The 21632-nt window shown below is 52.7% G+C and overlaps 1 protein-coding gene across 16 annotated transcripts in view; it reads left to right on the top strand.

The window, feature by feature from the left end:
* Positions 1-21632, top strand: part of SUN1 (Sad1 and UNC84 domain containing 1) — a 53386-nt gene that overhangs the window by 17818 nt on the left and 13936 nt on the right. For 3 of the 16 annotated variants that reach the window (XM_043559492.1, XM_043559495.1, XM_043559506.1), the window contains 13 exons: positions 4542-4730; positions 6156-6340; positions 7329-7355; positions 7462-7659; positions 12699-12896; positions 13457-13540; positions 13850-13960; positions 15025-15123; positions 15673-15766; positions 17445-17503; positions 17648-17793; positions 18260-18436; positions 20883-20969. In XM_043559492.1, coding sequence (XP_043415427.1) covers positions 4542-4730; positions 6156-6340; positions 7329-7355; positions 7462-7659; positions 12699-12896; positions 13457-13540; positions 13850-13960; positions 15025-15123; positions 15673-15766; positions 17445-17503; positions 17648-17793; positions 18260-18436; positions 20883-20969 — 1654 coding nt within the window. The remainder of the gene's footprint in view (positions 1-4541; positions 4731-6155; positions 6341-7328; positions 7356-7461; positions 7660-12698; positions 12897-13456; positions 13541-13849; positions 13961-15024; positions 15124-15672; positions 15767-17444; positions 17504-17647; positions 17794-18259; positions 18437-20882; positions 20970-21632) is intronic. The other 13 variants (XM_043559491.1, XM_043559496.1, XM_043559493.1 and 10 more) reach the window with 12 other exon arrangements.

The following is a 21632-nucleotide window of genomic DNA, read 5'->3' on the forward strand; positions in this document are numbered from 1 at the left end:
CTCCTCCCACCTTCTGCTGTTTGGTGCTGGGCCCCTTCCCTCCCTCCCTCTCCGGTGGATTGTTCTGAAGCAAATCTTCACAAGATGCTTGCTTATTTATTTATTTATTTATTTATGTTTATTTTTTGAGAGAGAGCGAGCATGAGCACGAGTGGGGGAGAGGCAGAGAGAGAGAGGGAGACACAGAATCCCACGCGGGCTCCAGGCTCCAAGCTGTCACCACAGAACCCGACGCGGGGCTCGAACCCACGATGTGTGAGATCATGACCTGAGCCGAAGTCGGCGCTTAATCGACTAAGCCACCCAGGCACCCCTAAAAGATATTTTAAAAACATGGGGCGCCTGGGTGGCTCAGTCGGTTAAGCCTCCGACTTCGGCTCAGGTCATGATCTCACGGTCCGTGAGTTCGAGCCCCGCCTCAGGCTCTGTGCTGACCGCTCAGAGCCTGGAGCCTGTTTCAGATTCTGTGTCTCCCTCTCTCTCTGCCCCTCCCCTGTTCATGCTCTGTCTCTCCCTGTCTCAAAAATAAATAAAACGTTAAAAATAATTTAAAAAAAAAAGATATTTTAAAAACAACTAGCCAAAATACAAGTATCACACCAAAAAGCCCCTGGTAACTTAAAATAACCCCTGATATCTCTGTAATACACCAGACAGTCAGTGCTCCAATTTACCAGATCCTCAGTTTTGCTTGAAGTGAGCCTAAGCAGGATTTTCCCATAGTACCTATTTGCTTCCTGTGAGACGGTGGTTAGATGCGGAGGTTCGATCAGTTCCAGGTTTTGTTTGTTGGCATGACTGCGCACTTCCTTCCTGTTGAGGGTGTGCGGAGGCGCCCAGTGCTGGCGGCTGGGCCACACCACCGCTGAGGAGCCCCCACAGCCCCCCACACGATGGGGATGCAGCCACAGGGACACTGCTTGGGCAAGAGGCAGACTTTCCCAGAAGCCCATCGAGACCCACTCTCCCCACCACCCCGCCCCCCGCCTCACCCCCGCCCCCTGACACACACACAAACCAGAGGAGGAGACCCAGGTCAGGTGGCAGCCCGTGCCCCGGAGGCCGGCAGCCTGGAAAAGTCCGTGTCTGACCGTGTCAGCCTCCCGTAAGTGTGCCGCGGTCTCTGCCACGGAAACCAAGAGAGCAGAGTATTTCGAGAAGGTGGGTCCCGTGCCAAAGTGGTGGGACTGGGACACGGGCCGTGAATTCAGCCCCGTGGGAGGCCATGGGCAGAGGCAGCAGCAACGGGGGCAGGAGTCGGAATGAAACGGGTTGAGGAGTGAGTGTAGACAACTCTTACAACAAGCGTGGCTGGTTGGGAGGAGAAAGGGCCAGGCTCTGTTTAGGGTCGTTTTTCTCCACCGTGGGGACAGGTGAGTGTCTAGGTGCTGATGGTTGGGCACCACAGGGAGTTTGAAGAGTTCGGAGAGAGAAGAGGTACCAGATGGAGAAGGTCTTCTGGAGAGTGGGAGAGATCCGGTCCAGAGTGCACAGGTGGGCGTTAGGGTGGCACGTCTGCTGTGGTCGCAAGGAGGAGGAAGGGCCGTCTGAACGTGGGTCCTTCGTAGGCTCCCCTGAGAGGCGTCAGCAGTTCTCTCTCTGGTGTGGCTGGTTTGCTGAGGAGCCAGAGGAGGAGGTGAGGCGGGAGGGGAGGAGGCCTGCCGGGGCAGGGGTGGCACCCGAGCGCCACTGGTGCAGAGGGCCATGGGCTCAGGGGCGTGCAGCCGTCGGCACCATCCAGGGGCACAGCCAGGACCGAAGCACCGACAGGGCAGGGGAGTCGCCGGGTGGGGGTGCTGTGACCATAATCCTGATTGGAGCCCCGGGCGAAGCTGAGGGACCGCATTGGTGGAGGATCCTGGGCCGGTGGGTGACGAAGGGTCAGGGGTCAGATGGGCGGCCCCTGGGGTCACCCACCCAGGTCAGCAGAACTCGGACCCGTGGAGGTTTGGTCAGATTCCTAGAATTGCCCCCTTGTGGGCCTTGCTTTGCCCACTCAGCCCTGCCCAGTGGCCGAACTGCTCATTTATGACCACTTAGCTCCGCGCAGCTCTGGCGGGAGGCAGGACCACCTGCCCCGTGGCGCTGCCCTGTTTCACGCCTTGTGGCTGCCGCGTGTCCATATTTTCCAGCTTTCAATGGTGGTAGATTTTTCCCTGGCCTTTTAATTAAACGTGCATCTAAGGGTGCCTGGGTGGCTCAGTCGGTTGAGTGTCTGACTTCGGCTCGGGTCATGGTCTCATGGTTCGTGGGTTCGAGCCCCAAGTCGGGCTCTGTGCTGACAGCTCAGAGCCTGGAGCCTGTTTCGGATTCTGTGTCTCCGTCTCTGTGTGCTCCTACCCCGCTCATGCTCTCTCTCTCAAAAATAAGTAAAGATTAAAAAAAGTTTTTTAAGTGCATCTAAGTAACATATTTTTTTTTTAATTTTTTTTTTCAACGTTTATTTATTTTTGGGACAGAGAGAGACAGAGCATGAACAGGGGAGGGGCAGAGAGAGAGGGAGACACAGAATCGGAAACAGGCTCCAGGCTCTGAGCCATCAGCCCAGAGCCGGACGCGGGGCTCGAACTCACGGACCGCGAGATCGTGACCTGGCTGAAGTCGGACGCTTAACCAACTGCGCCACCCAGGCGCCCCAATATTTTTATTTTTATTTAAAAAAATTTTTTTTTCAACGTTTATTTATTTTTGGGACAGAGAGAGACAGAGCATGAACGGGGGAGGGGCAGAGAGAGAGGGAGACACAGAATCGGAAACAGGCTGCAGGCTCTGAGCCATCAGCCCAGAGCCTGACGCGGGGCTCGAACTCACAGACCGCGAGATCGTGACCTGGCTGAAGTCGGACGCTTAACCGACTGCGCCACCCAGGCGCCCCCTAAGTAACATATTTTTAAAACGACATTTGATTGATGAAGGAACAGAACTAAAAGCTGCTCTGAAGGATTCAGTCTGTTATTTTCTTTGGGGTCTTTCTGGCGTCTCCTTTTCTATCCTAGTATTAGAATAAAGTACCTTAACAGCACACTTGCTAGGGTGGGTCCCCGGACCACAGCATTGACAGAGGCGTGGGTACCGAATGCATTAGACGAGCGTCCCTGGGTGTGACCAGACAGGTGGGTCCAGACTGAAAGGACCCATTGCCCCACTTGGTCTCAGCCCCAAAGGTTCCCACTGTTAACAGTTTGAAGAGAACTTTCCGGGTCTCTATGACTTTACCTACCTCTGTATGTATGAGAATACGTGCTTCTGGGGTTTTTTATGGGGTTCTTTTGTTTTTTAAGTAAGCTTTAGGCCTGACGTGGGGCTTGAACTCAATGACCCTGAGAGCAAGAGTCTCATGCTCTACTGACCCCATGTGGTTCTGTTTTATAGCTGGTTTTAACAGAAATAAGATGATAGTAGGATATTTTCCTTTAACAGTGTATACAGATCTTTCATGATTTTTAACAGCCTCACAGTGTTCTAGAATTCGGATGTATCCCAATTTATTGAACCATTCCCCTGCTGATGGACAGTTCCTATCGTCTGCCGTTGTAATATTCTTGTACTTCCTTCTGCTCGGGGTCTTTCTAATGACACTAACAGGGATCTGGGACACCCTCTGCTGGCAGAGGCACCCCAGGTTCTGTGTTGGAAAGCCGGGACCCCTTCCACACAGTGCAGTATTGTAGTGTCCCCACGTTGGAGCCCCCGGGGCCCGTGGGGTGGGCTGGGAGGTGGAGGTCTGTGCACGTTGGCCGCTTGCTTGCTTCCACACGTTTCTGTCGTGGTCTAGCTTGACCACTCAGAGACACACGTGGTCTAATACGTTTATCGTAAACGTGATCCTGAAAATATTTTTCTAATAAAACATAAGGCTAAAATGCCCTTAGCCTTCTTGGTTTCCTTGAGAGACTCCTGGTTCCTGCTGAGTTTTAGACCCTCCGCCCAGTCTGCTCTCCCAGGCAGGAGTGGTTTTCCCTTGGCCTCCTGGATGCCTCCTTGTGGGTTAATATTTCTTGATTTAGAAAAAGTTGCTAACGACACAGAAGAATGTATCTTTTGATTTAAGATGATTCCATGGAAGGGTATTGAAGTGACTTTGTCATGAGCTTGTCTCTGGCTTTATGGTGAGTTAGACGCCAAGTGGCTTTACGGTTCAGCGTCTTGCCGTTTGCGTTTCTCCTCACAGTGGATTAGATGCCGTGCGTGTGGTCACTGTCTCCTGAACTGCTGTGTCAGGCGTGGAGTCTATTGTAAATGCATTCTGATTTTCAGTGATCTTGACACAGGTCCGCATAGTGGAGTTCTTATGAGCGTGTCCTGAAGCAGTTCTTAGGGCCAGCTCTAGAGTGAAATATCTGGGCGCCTGGGGATTTATTTCACGGAGGGTGTGGCCAGAGCGTCTGTGGTGACTTCGGCTTTGTAGAAAAGTCATCACGCAGTCATGGCTATTTTTCAGAATTTGCACTGGATTGTTATGTGTCCTGTTCATTATTCAGTTTGTTTCAGAAACTTCCGTCAGCGTTATTTACCTCTGACGAGTTTTTTTTTCCTTCTAGTTCGAGTTATTCGTCTGATGCTCTGACTTTTGAGACTGAGCACAGATTGGACCCTGTGTTCGATTCTCCAAGAATGTCCCGCCGCAGTTTGCGCCTGGTCACCACAGCCTGTGCCACCGAGGATGGCCAGGCTGGGGACGCTCACTCCTGTGCCAGTAGCACTGCCTCCCTGAAGGACAGAGCGGCCAGGTAAGCACTGTCTTCCTTGTTACCGCACACGCTCTAACAACATTAAAACAAACGTACCGGCTTTTTGGTCTGTAGAACCACACTCTTGCACTGAAGTACACACAGGAGACTCACACTGTCGTCGCTGTGCTACGGTGAGGACTGAACCTAATTCTGGACCATGTGGCCTGTCTGGTGTGGACGGTCTCGTGCAGGCCACGGTTTCCAGTTTTGTGTTTGTACTCAGACTCCGGCAGGGGCGCGGACACCCTGGAACATGCGCAGTGCCCGTCCGCACGGCTGGCCTCGTAGCGGGAGCCAAATGCGGCTGTCCTCTGCTGTCATCCAAGGGGTGCCTTCCCCCGACGATTGCGTGGCACTGTGGCCACCGTGGATGAGCTCTGCATGGTTAACAGCCATAACAGTCTGTGTATTAAAGTCTGTGTGAACTAACAGATGCATCATGACGGCCAGCCGTTTGACTATGTTCACTCGATTCCTGAGCTTTGCACGTGCCCACCACCACGCGCATGGCCAAGAAGAAGCAGAGTGCACGATCTTTGTGCCATTTAAAGATCGTGTTCTGTTGCTCACGTAAGAATGATGAGTCTCCGATGGAAATGGCCGTCTTTCACTCAGGAATGGGGTGATTGTGTTAGAAGAGGCGGTGAAAGGCCAGCTTGAAGCCAGGTGCCCTGCCAAGGTTCCCACGTGCCTCACACTCACTGTGGGTTGGTTAGAGGATGGGCCCGCGGTTCAGTGGGCTCATGAGTGGTCGTGAGCACACCTGAGGGCTCCAGTCGGCTCCACGTGCGAGACGGGGCCTCAGCTGCCTGGCCTCGGCCCGCCTGTTTCTCTGCCGCCGGGCGATGCCACGATCGGTTTCCTGATGTGCTGTGTTCATGTGCAGACTTGTGTTCCTGTCCCTCCACTGCTCGTTCCCTTGAGGAGGGAGGTCCTCTCCCTGCCCCAGCTCGGTGCTTGGGGCTTTGTTGTCTGTGCCAAACAGGAGGACAGAAATGAGGTTACAGCCTTTCCTCGCTGTCCTTAATGCAGGGCCGGCTTCACCGGGGACCCTGAAATAGTGCAGGATGTGCGTGTCTGTGCACACACTTGTTCTAAAAAGCAGAAGGGTTAAGTTTATCCATCATAATTTTTATTGTTAGGTCATTTTATTAGATTATTTTAAGTTTTAATCACTTTGGGGTCATGGGGCCCAGAATACTCTGAAAACTGTCCTGTGTGTACAATTTTAGAAGCAGCTCTGGGACCCTGGCTCAAGGATTCCTGTTGCAGGTTAATAAGCGTTTCATTACAGCAGAGAAGACATAAGGAAACGTTGCCTTAAAAATACTACATTCTTAAAGATTTTGTATCGGTAAAATGTAATCGTTTTGTATTTCTGAGAAGTCTGTCAACTTGTCCCTTGTGTTCCTTTCTTCTTAGAACTGCAAAGCAGCGCAGAAGTGCAAGCAAGCCGGCTTTTAGTGTCCACCATGCCTCCAGGCGGGTCGTGTCCTCCGCCGTGGGCCAGGGCGGCGCCGGCTCGCTGTCAGGCGCGGCCTGTGTGCGGCCTTCTGTGCTGGATGAGTCTCTGATCCGTGAGCAAACCAAAGTGGACCACTTCTGGGGTGAGTTGGCTGCTTTTGGGTTCTCAGGTTGTCTTGGGGAGGAGGGAAGTCCCGGGCCAGGTTGTCCCTCTGCCCCGTACAGGGTGGGAGGAGCTCCTAGAAGATTCAAGGCGTTCCTCCAGACTCAAATACAGAATGCGGGCAGCGGCTTCCCTCTGCCGCTTCTGCTGGCCGCTCTCACGTGGAATCGTCTGTTGTGACGTGGAAGCTGAAGCAGTCTGATAGTAGCCTGAAAACTCTCCTGCTAAGGGCATTACTTGTGTAGGCTGGCTGAGTACAGTTGTCACAGGGGTTCACCGGTGTGGTTTCAGGTTCAGACAGCTCTAAGCAGCCAGGCAGACACAGTATTTTCGAGTCACTGGGAAGCAGTCCACGTGGATGTCTTGACACTAGCAAGCAGCGTGGGCTCGTGAGCCTTCTTGACTTTAGGCAGCAACGGTGTGACCTGGCCCTTGCCGCTGACAGTGTGATGGCCACGGGGAGCCGCAGCTTTCAGAGGGACGTGGCTGCTTGCCTGTGTCCACTGGATGTTCACGGCGGCCCTTTTGAGAAGATGAGGAGATCCAGATTAGCTCCCAAAATGTTGTGTGCTAATTCAGGCAAGCCTGGGAGTTGGCGCTCAGCTGGCGAGGGTAGCTCGTAGGCGGCACAGGGGGCGGACGCCACCGGTGACGTTTCTGCCTGCCGGTGCTTGAGGGAGCACGTTCTTCTCCCCTGATCCCTCCTCCGTGTCTGCCCTTGGGGTCCGCAGGTGTGCGTGTACAGGTGTGTGCTGTCTGCAAAGATGTGCTTTCTCCTGGAACCAAAAGATGGCGTCTGCATATGTCTGGAGGAGTTTCTGTTAGTCGTGGGCATTTCAGGAAGTGAATCTTGGCCGTTGCCAAAATGCCGACATATTAACCATTGTAACCTTTACTTTTTGTGTGTGTGGGTTTTGTTCTGATAACTCGAGCTCATGAGCAGACACGCGTTTGTGTGTGTGTTTTAGGTCTTGACGATGACGGAGATCTCAAAGGTAATTATTTCAGTTCTTTTTTTAAATACACTTTTCAAGATGGAAGTTTTTGTAGGTGTCTGCAGGTTGTGATAAACAGGTTCCCTCTACTTTCTGAAATCTTCAGGGGGAAATAAAGCTGCCGCTCAGGGAAATGGGGATCTGGCAGCAGAAGCTTTCAGGAGCAACGGCTACACCTGCAGAGACTGCATCCTGCTCTCTGAGCACAAGGACACGCTCACGGCACGCTCCACTGCCCACGGACTGTCGTCGCGAACATACTCGAGGGACGAGAGTCAGAAACGTGAGTCTGTCTCTCTCAAAGGTTAGAAAAAGATTGCATGTCCGAATATTTTAAGATATATATACATAACCCTACTTTTGTAGGCCTTTGAGCATCCATCCACACTACTGTCATTGACTTGAATTCAAAACTGTGTGATAAAAGTTTAAGAAATGCGCCCAAGGGGCGCCTGGGTGGCTCAGTCGGTTGGACTTCTGACTTCCACTCAGGTCATGATCTTGCGGTTCGCGGGTTCAGGGCCCGCGTTGGGCTCTGTGCTGACAACTCGGAGCCTGGAGCCTGCTTCAGATTCTGTCTCTGTCTCTCTGCCCCTCCCTTACTCGCTCTCTGTCTGTTTCTCTCTCAAATATAAATAAAATAAAATAAAATAAATAAAACATAAAAAAAAATTAAAAAAAAAAAAAAGAAATGCGCCCCAAATTAGCTTTGTTCTTCCTTGTCCTCTTTGAATAAATTCATTTTCTGTGGCTTGTAGTTTTATACCCAGGAGTGCGTGAAGTTCTGTGAATTTGAACTTCAGGTGAGCAAAGAAGAGTCCTTCCCTGAAACCGTAGTGGTGCCACGCGGCCACTTTATTTTCCCACGAGATCATAGGCGTTCCCACGTGTGGCGGGAACAGCTTCGTGGTGGTGCTTTGGCCTCGAGGCCGCAGGGGCTTATGTGCAGGAGATGAGCAAAGTGTGTTCTGTGGTCTGTGCTGTTACTTCCGCTCCAGGGACGGTTCGGCTGGAACATGGGGCGGGGGCAGTCGTTGGGGGAGGCCCTCGCGGGAGGCGGTGGCCCTTCGCCCGGTGGAGGTGGGCCCCGTTCTGAGTCCCGGCTGCGCCCGCTCCAACAGGGAGGTCCTCGGAGGCGGCCCTGGAGGCGCTCGGCTGCCTCTCAGGACTGCCAGGGCTGCGTGGCTTTTCCAGGCGGGCCTGCGGGCTTCCTCCTGGCCCGGCACTCCCGGCTCTACTCTTGGCCCGGGTCCCTGAGGGGAGCGTGGCTGCAGATCCCCGGCCAGCTTCCGTCCGTGATTCCTGCCCCGTGATTCCCGCTCACCTCCAGCATGGAGAGGCCAGGGAGCCTTGTTCCCCAGCTTTCCGCCACTCCTCTGTTTAATGCAAGTGCCCACATGCTGGGCCAGACTCAAGGTCCTCCTCGGGAGGACAGGGCAGGGCCAGTGGCCAGGAGGGTGGCCCGTCATTTGTGTCTCACCATGTTCTCGGCTGTGCCCTGCATGTAAGGGCACGCGGTACTTTTCAGATGATTGTTTTGAGGTAATGAAGGATGGTCCCAGGACTGAGAGTTATTCCCATTTTAGCATCTTACCCTGTGGCTCAAGTTTCTGGTTTTGTCTACTGTAGGTCATTGACACTGTTGGCTCTAACCTAGCAGAATAGGTCGAAGGGGAGGGGGAGGGGCTGAACGGACACGAGGATTCTGTTCCTGGACCTTCCGGGTTGTGGAGCCAATGTCACGGGGCGCTCTCTGCCCCTGGTGCTCTGGCCTGCACCGCAGCCCCCTGCAGCGTGGCCATGCATGTCTTCCAGACCGGCGCACCAGGCATTAGCTTAGGAAGTTCGTTGGGAAGGGACGGGGCTAGCACCTGGACCCGGGTATCGTGCCTCCAGGGCGCTGTCCCCGAGATGCCACGCCACTTCCTGTGGGCTCACCATCCGGGGGAAAGCCCGGCACTTGACTGAACTCTGTGTCACCATCAAAGGTGCTGTGTGTGTGGCTACATTGAGGCTGCATTTTGAAGCCCACTGTCACCCACCAAGTGGAACACAATGTCGTTCTTCAAGTGGAAGTGCGTTCCACAGCCATCGCCTGGTGCAGCGACGGTGCTTACATACTAGTGGGGATGGCCCCTCCCTCGTAGCATAGTAGAGGTCACGTGTGTCTATTACCCACAGCCACCTGTCCTCATCCTGACGCTGTAGGTAGGGGCCAGCGGCCCGAGCTCCGCTCGGATGGAGGAGCCAGTGCGGGTCTGGTAGTCGCCGCAGGGAGTCCCTTGCACTTTCTCACTGAGTTGGTCTTGAATGTTTTTGTGGAGAAAACACATTTTTATTTGCTTCGGGCTTCTGTGTTTATCACCTGCCTTGTTCTTTTAAATTAGAACAGTGATCATATGACTGACACTAATTTACTACTCTTAACAAACGTCTACTTCTCATTATTTGGGCAAAGTGTCTATCGAAGAACATTTGGAAACCACAGAGATGCACAAGGAGAATTACAGTCTCCTGGACCCTTCCACCCAGAGCTAACCCCGCTACACGGTGGGGCCAGCAGGCTTCTCCCTTGATCGCCCGGTCCAGACCACGCTGCGTGAATTAACCCCACACTCGTTTTGTGTCAGTATTTTTGTTTTTAATTATGTTCTTGTTGTAAAACTTCGGAATGGTACAGCTAAAATAAGTTCCTTTCCCTTTTCCTTGTTCCTCCTCCACCCCCTCTGGTCTCCCTTCTAGAAGGAGCTGGTGCTGAGAGGAGTAGATCATGGGGGATTCTTTTGCTTTTACAAATGAGGTAAAATGCACATAACATCAAAAATTAACCAGTAACTATTTTACAGCTGACGATTAAATGGCATTTTTTAGTACATTCACAATGTTGTGCAACTCCCACCTAAATTTTGCTTTTTTGTACCTATGGAATTACGTGCTCTGTTTTGTCTTAAATGCACGCGTATGGCTGTGCATCTTTCTTCATTTTATGTGCCAAGTGAGAGTGACTTGATTGCTGACAGCTCTGTGATACTAGGTGCACGTGCCAAATTCTAGTTCATCAGTTTCGTATCCAGACAGACATTCAGGTTTTTCTGTTTGTATCCCTTTAAAAGCAGCGTTCTTCGGGTGTGTCTCCTGCGTACCTATGTGTGTACGTGGGCAGATCCTTCCGTGCGGTGGAAAAACCAGAACGGGTGCGTTCGAGGCTGCAGAGCCATGTGGGTTCTGAGGACTGGACCTTTTGAGGTTCGGGTGAAGTACACCCTTGATGTGGTTCACATCAAAAAGGCTTTACATTTAAAAGGCTCGGACGTCTTTCCTTTGGGACATCCAGCCGTCCTCTCCAGAGCAGGGTACTGATGGGGTGCGTGCAGAGGGCCAGACTGGAGTCCCCTTAGGAAGCTGGGAGCTTGGGAGGAGCCTAGCGCCCGCAGGGCCTTCCTGGGCCTCAGGCTGACCTGAGTCCTTCCTGTGTTCCCAGGGAAGCACCCAGGGGATCTGGAAACAGACTCTTCTGTAGTCTCTGTCTTGCCTAAGGCAACGCATAAAGCCCCCAACAAAAGGTAGAAGTTAAAGATAGGTCGCTGCTCTGAAAAATTGTCACTTGTCGTGGTGGCTTACAGCAGAATTTTGCTTATTGGACCAGCCTCAGGCTCTAGAGAAAGAAGGACTTTAAATGCCTGCTTCCTTTGGGTGAGTGCAGCGGAGCCACCAGGCGGGGTGTGGCTGTCACCAAGCGAGCAGATGCAGTGTAGACACAGGTGTGGCGGGCCAGCTGCAGGCGCCGTCCCTGAGCTGGGCAGCTGAGACACGAGGGCTGGACCCTAAGTCAGGAGAAGCCTCTGTCCTGAAGATGCCGCAGTTAGCAATTAAGTAGTTAAAACCCGTTTCCACTTGCACTTCCTACATTGATGTCACTCTGGGAAGAAAATGGTTTTGTGCAGTTTCAGGTTAAAATTTTTTTTTAACGTGTACTAATTTTTGAGAGACACAGAATGCGAGTGGGTTAGGGGCAGAGAGAGAGGGAGACACAGAAGCAGAAGCAGGCTCCAGGCTCTGAGCCATCGGCACAGAGCCCGACGCGGGGCTCGAACTCACGAGCTGTGAGATCATGACCTGAGCCGAAGTCGGATGCTCAACCGACTGAGCCACCCGGGCGCCCCCATGTGCAGTTTCAGTTTAAATAGATTCTCCAGTTGACTCCCCAGAGACTGACCCGCACTGTTTTCCCAGGACGGCAGCATGCGGGTCCCCGCCCCGTGTGCTCTCGCCAGGGCTCCGTTTTTCCTTTTAAACTTCTGCCAACTTGGTGGGTAAAAAATGGAGTTTCAGTGTTTTTGATTATCAGGGAACCAGACCACGTATTACCTCTCAGTAAGTTTTTTCTCTTTGTACGGAGCTTTGTAGCCGGTTTTCACTGGAGCGTAGAACAGGAGAGTGAGCAGAGTGGGGACCGACCACGGTCCACGGGTTCCACGGTGCTTTGGGCACCGGACTCTAGGCCACAAATGGCCTCCGTAAAAAAAAAAAAAACACCTCATCTTATTTCTTTAAAATCACACCCACCCAGACTTCAGCAGTCCCAGCTGGCCTCCTGCCGCACGCTGGCGCAAGGGCCCCTGACCGGGCGGTACGGGGACCGGTCTCAGAAGCGCTTCTGGGCAGGCCCTGGCCTTGCCACCGGGTCTCCGTGTGAGGGGAGCTGTCAGGAATGCAGAGTTCCGGCAACTGGAACTTGTAGACCATCGCCCTGCACATTTTAGGTTAATAGGATGGACACAGCAGAGATCGCGTCGTATCTTCTGAAGCTCTAGGCCCTGATTAAAAAGCAGAGAGGACCGCTGAGGATTGCTGGCTTAGTGTTTCAGAATCTAACTGCTCCTCCCAGGCGCTCTTGCCGGTGGTTTCTGGCGCAGGCATCTTTGCAGCCGCTGGTCGTAGCCGATGGTCCTTTTGTAGGCAGGTGACAGAGTGAACTGGGCGGGCCAGAGGCCAGTTAAGGGAGGGGCTGTCGAGCAGTATGTAGATTTGGGGTGTACGTCAGCAGAATTGGGGTGCAGTTACCTCAGACTGGCTGTTTTGTGCAGGCTCGCCTGGGCCAGAGATCTGGCATTGGGCTCGCCGTTACAGGTTTGCCGTGTCGCTCTGCCTCTGTCAGGAGGTGACATGTGCCACGCGAGGCGGTGACATTTGTCGTCAGGGCTTTTCCCAAGTCCTCTCTGACGTACCTTTGAAGAGTTGGTTCTGCTCTTCCCGAGATGAATAATTTGGCTCTCTGACTTTTCAGGGGAGTAGATGTCGGCCCTGTGGGAAGAAATAACTCTGTTCACGGTTTTTCAATAGGCGGTGCCTCTTTCCACACGGATAGGATTTTGTGGCTGGCCACGGACACTTCGTCATCCCTGTCGTCATTCTTAGCCCACCTTTTCCGAGTGGTTTTAATGAAGCTCAATTATGAATCAGGAAATTACAAATTGAAAAGTTACGAATCAAAAGATCGTGAATCAAAAAGCTATAAGTCAAAAAGCCATGAATCAAAAGGTATTTAAATAATTTTTTTCCTCCTTTTTCCACCTAATCATGCTTTCAAGGTGGAGAAAACACCGCTTTTCCTGCGTGGCGCTTTATCCACGTTGCTCCTCTCACGCCCTTTCCGCGGACTTTCTCGTGGTGCTTTGTTCGGGTCTTCCTATAAGGGGCTTATGGAACTCTCTAACATGTGCTGCTTTGGTTCTGTTTTCTGAAAGCGGACCAGCGCTGAAATGTTTTTCAAGTCACTTTTTAAAAAGTTAACGTACTCCACTTTCGATTCGTATTCCCTCTTGAAGGCAGAAGTAGCTTATTTGAATGGCACCTAGAAGGTAGTGGTCTCCGGCCGTTTTTGAGCAGGCCCGTCCGTCTCTGTTGCACTGGCTGTGGGTGCCTTGCTCGGCCAGGCGGGCCCGCGAGTGTCTCCCTGGCAACGCCCCGTCGCCCCGCCTCCCCTGCGCGGCTGCGCCGTGGGCCGGCCCGAGGCCCGCGTGCTTGGCCTCGCGCGCGCGCCCTCCGGCCCGGACTCCGCCTCCGCCAGCGCCCCTGAGCCTTTTTTGCGTGTATTGCAGCTCTTTCCGGTCACTGTGGGACGGTGGATGTAGGAGGGCTTCTCAGAGAGGACGGCCGCCTCAGTGTAAACGGGGAGTCCCCGTGTAAGTATGGCCGCGCCGCGCGGGGGACGCTGGGCACTGGCGGGGGCTGCCTGCAGGTGGTGGCGCGAGGCCGCGGACACGGCCCCACGGCGCCCCGGGCGCGCAGCCCTCGCGGGTGAGCGCGGGCCGACCCCTCGCAAGAGGCGCCGGCAGCCCCACATTGCGTTTGCTGTGACATGTCCGTGCATATATTTTCCTGCACAATCGAGTTTCCTAATGTTTTCAAACCGCCATTGTTGTGCCCAGTCGAGATTGACCAGGTCTGCGTGGTAATCTGTCAAATTAACTGCTTGTCACCACCACCCACAGGCGATGACTGTGAGGGGAAGAAGCTCCTTGAAACGCACACAGACGTCCGCTGGCGGTCCTCAAGGCCAGAGAGGGTGGCGGGGGCCATTTGGCACGTCTTTTCTTACGCAGGTTGTGTCTCACACCTTTTTGTTTTGTTCTTATCGTGTTCTTCGCAAACGCTGTGGCTCCTTGTTTGTTTGTGTTGTAAAAACTGACAGGAAGGGTACTGACTTTAGCTTGAAATACAGAGAATGTCTCTGTCGGGAAGCTCCTTTGGAACGTAGAGCACAGGCTAAACGTCTGAGAAGTAACCTGCTTGAGGTGACACGACGGGTTAGAAAGGCTGGTGGTCCTCCCGGGTGGAGCTCAGTAGGAGCCGTTGCCCTGTGCATCGCTCCCGTGACCGCCGTGTCCTGAGCCTTCGCGGCAAGGAGGTGTGCGTGCACAATTACATGTTTTCCAACTTACACCCCTAAGTTTCTTGCTAAAGGGGCACCTTTTTTAGAGTTTTTTTTTAAAGCTAAACTTCAAAAGTAATGGCCTCTTCACTGTTAATAAAACATAAAATGATAGATTAAAAACTCCTGTTCAACGATGTTTCTTTTCCTCTCAGGCACGTTGGAATTAACGGCGTCAGGAGTCAACACGCAAATGCGTATATAACTTTCAGCAGTTTTTCTGCCTTATGTGATGCGTGGTGTTTGATAACCAAAGTCTATCGTGTTAGTCTGTTACCCAGTGGTACTGCCATTTGTCATTCCAAAATACTTTTTCACTAGAAAGTGCTAACTTGTAGAATGATCAAGTGAAGACCAAGTCTATGGTTTTGGAGTCACCGTGGTCTCACCTAGAGCACGTTAACTGCTGGTGTCCCCAGATTTTATCTGTTAGCTCCAGCGCTGGGCGTGGGGGTAGCTGCCCGCCACCCTCAGGGCTCTCTGTAGGGGAGTCTGCCTTCCCTGCGTTGGGAGGAAGTGAATGCGGCGGCGTTTCATAATTGAATTTCAGAATCTCGCTCGGACTTAAATAGTTGATCATTTCTTCTCCTTGAGAAGAGACTCTTGACCTAACTGATTTGAGAGTCTTGGTAAAATGGATCCCAGTGGGAATTTCTTGTACGGTAACTGTGGAGAGCTGGTTTTCCGGTGTGAGTTTTGAGTGTGCCCCTCTTGCACGCATCTTGTCTATCACAGGTCACCTCTTGGTACAGATGCTGCAGAGGATTGGAGCTTCCGGATGGTTTGTGTCGAAGACACTGTTGTCGCTCCTTTGGTTGGCCGTGGTTGCTCCAGGTGGTTATTCTGGCTCTCTGTGTTAGCGCTCTCTCCAGGGCTTTGGGCAGCTAGCGCCTGCAAGAGATGACTTATCTAACCAGATGAAAGTTTCGTTTCAGGGCTACGTGCTTTGATCCTTGACATAACATGTTTCGTTCTCGGTTGCGTACAAGTGCTAACACACTGTGTTCTCGGGTGTGTGAGGGTGTGTGAGCGTCTTCGTCTCTCCTCTGTGTTGTGTCCTGTGTTAAGTCTAGCCGCTTGAGTTAACTGTAATTGAGAATGCATGAATTTGGGGTTTCCCCTTTTTATCATTGTTCTGTGGCTCTGTCAGCATTCCATATTGCTTTGTGCTTATGACGTCCCTGTGTTTGAGCGTATGGATATTCCTGCCGTGACGATCGGCGTCTTAATGTGCGCCATCCCTAATTTCATCTAAGCATACTTACGTGATATTTGTTTGCACGTTGCCTTGTGCTCTCTTTTGGCCTTCACGAAAACTGTCTATTTAGGAATTTGATTTCCCAAAGACCATTTCTTTAGAATGTTTGGTGTTTTCTCTTTTAGGGAAGGCAGCCTCTGGAATATTCTGGTGGCTAGGGATTGGATGGTACCAGTTTGTTACTTTGATTTCTTGGCTGAATGTGTTTCTTCTTACAAGGTAAGAAAACCAGTATCATGTCAACTCCATGTTTTTTGTTTGTTTTTAAACATTTATTTATTTAGAGAAACAGCAAAGGGGGAAGGGCAGAGAGAGAGGGAGAGAGAATCCCAAGTAGGCTCTAGGCTGTCAGCAGAGAGCCAGATGCAGGGCTCAGACTCACGAACCATGAGATCGTGGTCTGAGCTAAAGTCAAGAGTCAGACACTTAACCAACTGAGCACCCCGGGCGCCCCTCAACTTGGTGTTTTAAAGAACTGACTTTGTGGGATGCCTGGGTGGCTCAGTCAGTGAAGTGTCCGACTTCGGCTCAGGTCATGATCTCGTGGTTCGTGAGTTCGAGCCCTGCGTCAGGCTCTGTGCTGACAGCTCAGAGCCTGGAACCTGCTTCAGATTCTGTGTCTCCCTCTCTCTCTGTCCCTCCCCCATTTGCACTGTGTCTCTCTCAAAAATAAACGTTAAAAAATTTTTTATAATAAAATACTGACCTTGTGCTAATTGCAGGACATAATTTGATTTGTTGGGTTTTTTGTTTGGGTTTTTGTTTGTTTGTTTGTTTATTTATTTATTTTTTTTTACTGTTTATTTATTTTTGACAGCATGAGTTGGGGAGGGGCAGAGAGAGAGGGAGACACAGAATCCGGAGTAGGTTCCAGGCTCTGAGCTGTCAGCACAGAGCCCGATGCGGGGCTCGAACTCACAGACCGCAAGATCATGACCTGAGCCTAAGTCGGACAGTCAACCGACTGCGCCACCCAGGCGCCCCTCTTTTGTTTATTTTTTTAATGTTTATTCATGACCTGAGCCTAAGTCAGACACTTAACCGACTGAGGCCCCCAGCACCCCTGATTTGATGTTTTATAATGACTTATGTTCTATTTACATTTTTATAGTTCAGTATATTAATGTCTTGCCTATTTTATATCACTTTATTTTTATTTCTTAATTTTTGAGAGAGAGACGGCACACGCATGTGCGCACATGCCTTTGAGGGGGAAAGGGGCGGAGGGAGAGGATCCGAAGTAGGATCCTGATGCAGGGCTTGGTCTCCCAACTGTGAGGTGATAACCTGAGCTGGAATCCAGAGTTGGATGCTTAACCCACTGAGCCGTCCGGGCACCCCTGTGTCACCTAATAGTTTACAAAGTGCTTTCATGTTTTTGTTTAATCTTTCAGACCACTTCTATGAGAAAGGAAAGGCACTGTCATTTAGAGTACAGGGGTGACCCAGGTCGGGAGGGGGATGGTCAGGACTGGGAGCCAGACTGGGCAGTTCCTCCGGCTCCCAGTGACCTTAGTGTGGCTAGTGACCAAAGCTCTTTAGTGCCCTGCGTGGTACCTTGCATGTCAAGAGTTAGTGAATATAGTCAATGGTTAATATGGGCCAGGAGACGTCATTTTATGGACAGGCTCCCCTGTAGGCGCCGAGGGGGTGCCTGGCTGGCTCAGTCGGGGAGCCTGCGACGCTGGAGCTCTGGGTTATGCGTCCAAGCCCCACGTTAGGTGTGGAGCCTACTTTGCAAACAGACAGACAGCTGTAACTGCATTTCTAATACTGTCGACTTTCATTTTGAAATAAGAGTGGGGTTATTTGGCATGAAATTACGCAGAGAGGTAAAATGGAATGGCGATCCTGCCCTTTCTTTTTCCCAAGGTAATATTTTTCTTTTTATTCCTAGGTGCCTTCGAAACATTTGCAAGTTTTTAATCTTGTTCGTTCCATTATTACTTTTACTAGGTAAGTAGAATTCGACCTACTTACCTCAGATGATTAACGGATACACGTAAAGGTGAAAGGAGGGAAAGGGCTGCGGACCTCCGTGCGCGTTGTGCAGAGCGTTGTCTGCACATACGCGTGCAGCTGGTCCCTCTCCTCTTCTAGGTGCAGGTCTGTCCCTGTGTGGCCAGGGAAACTTCCTGTCAGGCCTTCCTGTGTTCAACTGGACACGTGCGCACGGAACCCAGAGGGTGGACCTCCCTGAGGGCACCTTCGCACCTGATGCCCCTCATCTGAGCCAGCCGCCAGAGGTAGCCACGTAGGAAGCCCCCTTCTCCGGCCTTCCCCATCCGTAGTCCTCCCAGTAGGTTTTCGTACTGCTGGGAACAGGTGCCCTGCCCTGTGTTAGAAAGTATGTTTAAACATCAGATAGGCAAGGCTTAAGACTTGCTCCTTAAATGTTCGGAGATGGTTTGGGTAATGCCTATTTAAATTTTCTCATTCTGTTAATTTTAATTAAAAAAAAAAAACAAAACAGCGTTTACTACTTTGGAAAATACAGAGTGTATGAAGAAGAAAATACAACCCCCCATGTCTGCCACGTGGGGAAAATCCCTGATGACGGCCATTGTCACGCTGTGTATCCGTAGCGTTTAGGGGACCTTTCACTGCAGTGTTTGGTTTGTGCTTTTGACTCAAAACTGCACTTCAGATTATTTGACGCCAGACGGAGTTCTCCATTTGTGTTGCGGTTGGAACTTGCTCTCCCTGTTGTAGGGCGGCGGCGAGGCTTTCCCCCGGCGTCCGATGAGCGAGGTGGAAAGGCAGGTGGCCTTGTTGTCTGGACAGTGTCACGGCCACGACGAGAAGCTCCGAGAGCTGGCAGCTGTGCTTCGGAGACTGCAGGCGCGGGTGGACCAGATGGACGGAGACGGCGGCGGGACCCTGTCCCTGGTTAGAAGAGCGGTGGGGCGGCCTTCAGGGGCCACACGTGCTGGAGGACTGTCGGGCTCCGAGGTTGTGCCCAGCAGTTCCCCAGGGTCTGTTCTCTTCGTGGGGATGAAGAGTGGGAGAGGCACGGAGGGGACAGGTGGCCGTGCCAATCGGTCGTTGGGAGCCGTGTGCTGTCCCGTGACCGGGAGCTCTGGCGGGCAGCGCGGAGATCTCGTGCCCGGGTACCCCGCTCTGCAGGTGGCTCCTGGCCTGCGTCTTAATCTGAAAATGGCCTGTCACAATTCAGTGACGTTTCCTCTCAGTAGGGATTTGCCTTGCACTTCCTGTCAACACTGATTTGAAAAGTTCAAGTCTGATGTAAAATGTCTTGCAGTCATCAAGTGGTTAAGAGTAGCTGCTTCTCTGTCCGGAACCCTGAAGAGAGTCTTGTTTATTTGGTATATTCTCAAGGAGAGACCTGTCAGTCCACTCTCCCCACGGCTGATGTTTATTTTCTTAGGTTCCAACATGCGTGTTTATTCAGTGTTTAGATGCTTTGGATTGAAATCTTTCAAATACGGGTTGCCCCTTGCCCTAACAACCTGCTGTTCCCTCACGTCTCTGGTCTCGACCAAGAGCCCCCTCCCCACTCAGCACCAGAGTCAAGGCGTGAGCCCATCTCCCCTCCCTCACTGGTGCCGCTGGCCTCCAGCCTGGGCACCCCCAAGGCCCTGCACGGGACCTAGTCCTGCGTGCCCCTGGGCAAGCCTGCCTCTTGTCTCTAAGCGCCAGCACCCCCACACTTGGCCTTGGGGGAGCACTGCCCACCCCATGGCCCCGCCCACCACCTTCCCCACCCACCTTTCAAGTCACTGTCTTCTCACACCTGATGGGGACCAAAAGGAATGTTAGTGGAGTGAATGACCCTTTTCTCAACTCTGGTTTGGCCTGAGGAACATCACTAGTTTTCATTGTGATGTGTTGATAACATGGGAGGACGCTCAGGTGACAGGGCACAGTTTGCACCTTCTCTGCACGGCCCCCGCTTGCCCCCAGCGTGCCCCCCACCTTGCCCACCGCTTGCCCCCCCCGCTTGTTCCCGGCTTACTCCCGCTTGCCACCAGTGTGCCCCCCAGCTTGTCCCCAACTTGCCCCCAGCTTGTCCCTGCTTGTCCCCCACCTTGCCCCCCATTTGTCCCCCGCTTGCCCACAGCGTGCCCCCCAGCTTGTCCCCAACTTGCCCCCAGCATGTCTCCCACTTGCCCCCCACTTGTCCCCCACTTGTCCCCAGCTTGTCCCCCAGCTTGCCACGCTTGGAGTGTTTGTACCTGCTCAAGGAGCATTGGCGTCCTTCATTGATTCCTCAGTCGTTGCTTATTTTTTGTTTTCTTGACCGTAAAGTTGGGATGACTTCAGTCACGTCCCGCTGGCACAGTTATGACTGGTCTGTTCTTGTTGGCCGGGTGAGAACTTTGTAGATGGAAAGGGTGAATGGGAACTTGGCCCGTTTTTTTGCAGACGGGACGGGAATAGTGGGAAGGGTTGAAGCGCGTCCGTCTCGAGGGAGATGCCGCTTTGAAAAACAAGATAGCTGGACTGGATCCGTGATGCACCACCTACAACAGTCCAGCTGTCCCCGTGGGCAGAACGTTTGTGGGTGAGCAGAGTCCCATCAGGTAGCACGTGGTCCTAGCTGAGGCAGCCTGAAATACTGTCACCGCTGCGGGGCGAGAGGACCGTGAAGTCCTTGATAAAACAGTGGGGAGCTCCTTTGCCTATGACTTAGTTCCTTCTCTTGTGGAGAAAAGAAATGGTAGCTAAAAACAACAAACCCACAAACAAACCCAAGAGTCCGTTTTAGTGTAGTACAAATGACCAAATTTTATGCATTCTGGGCTCATCTTATTAAACTTAGGTTATAAATTAGCATACGTACAGATTTCACGGGTTCGTCTTACACCGTTTTTCAGTATTTACCTGTGTGCAGTGTGAACTGCAGTTTTCTGGGGTTCACCTGTGCTGGAAAACTCTTCTCATCTGATGCAACTGTCTGTCTCTTGTCTCTCGTGTTGTGAGCGCGGAGGAGAGCTCATCTGTGCAGCACTTTGTCCCTTTCCTCCCGGCTGCGCTCCGCAGCCTGGTGGGGAAGTGCTCCCGCCAGGTCACGTGTGGCGCCTGGCTGTGTGTCGCACACTGGGAGCGGCTCACACGGCAGGGGCTGTCCGTGCAGTGTCCCCTGAGAGTCGCAAGGCGTCCACACGTTCGCTCGCATCTGGAGAAGTGGGACTGTGTTGAGCTCCGGGGTTCGGGGTGGGGTGAGGACCCTGAGGGACCCCAGGATGCCAGGCCGTGACCGGGCACCCTCGAGTGTTTGGGGTTCTGTACAGAAGCGACTGCCAGGTCTTGGCTGCTTGTTAACGCCCCTCTACCATGTGCTCACTCCTGTTCCTTTCCAATCCTTTCCCAGACTGACTCCGTGACCTTCCGCCAGGAGCACGAATCGCGAATCTCAAACCTAGAGGACGTTCTTGGAAAGCTGACAGAAAAATCCGAGGTTTGCATTCTCGACCTTTCACTTGTGGCCCCAGCAGTGAGAGGACATCGGGGTCGGCCCCGGTTGTCCCGCTCCTCAGCCTTTAAAGTGCCTCTTTTAGGGGGCTTGCTGTTGTCCTTTGTAAAACGGAAAAATCTTTCTCACTGTTGCCTCCCACCCCTGGTAGCTCCCTTTCATCGCGTTAGCGTGTCTGCCTCACGGACTCCGAGGTGTCTGAGGGGGCCCTGAGCTCAGGTGGCAGCGGGGGGACCGAGCTGTGGCCGGCTCTCCAGGTTCCAGGGCCCCTCTTTCTTCTCGATGTCCCACAGCCTCCCCCAGAGTGACTGTGTCTGACTGACCAGATTAATTTTCTGGTGGAAGAGCTGTTATTATCAGGTGTTGGTGAAGGCAGAGGAGGGAGGCCAGGATGTTTGCAGTGATCTGAGCCAGCAACACCATGGGGCGCTCAGATTCAGGGTCAGCGGGCACCTTCGGACCCAGCGTGAGCCGTGGTGCAGCCCTGGGGGTCTTTGGGGCAGCTGCCGTGTTCCTGCCCAGGGGACCCAGGCGAGCTCAGGTCACCCGCTGACCAGGGTGTCTGTGGCACTGAGGAGAGGTGGGCAGCCGGAGAAGGAAGCGAGAGGGCAGGGACGGCCTTCGCTTCGCTCTGTGCCGGGAGGACGC

The sequence above is a fragment of the Prionailurus bengalensis genome, chromosome E3 (genome assembly GCF_016509475.1).
Source record: "Prionailurus bengalensis isolate Pbe53 chromosome E3, Fcat_Pben_1.1_paternal_pri, whole genome shotgun sequence".
NCBI classification, from domain to species: Eukaryota; Metazoa; Chordata; class Mammalia; order Carnivora; family Felidae; genus Prionailurus; species Prionailurus bengalensis.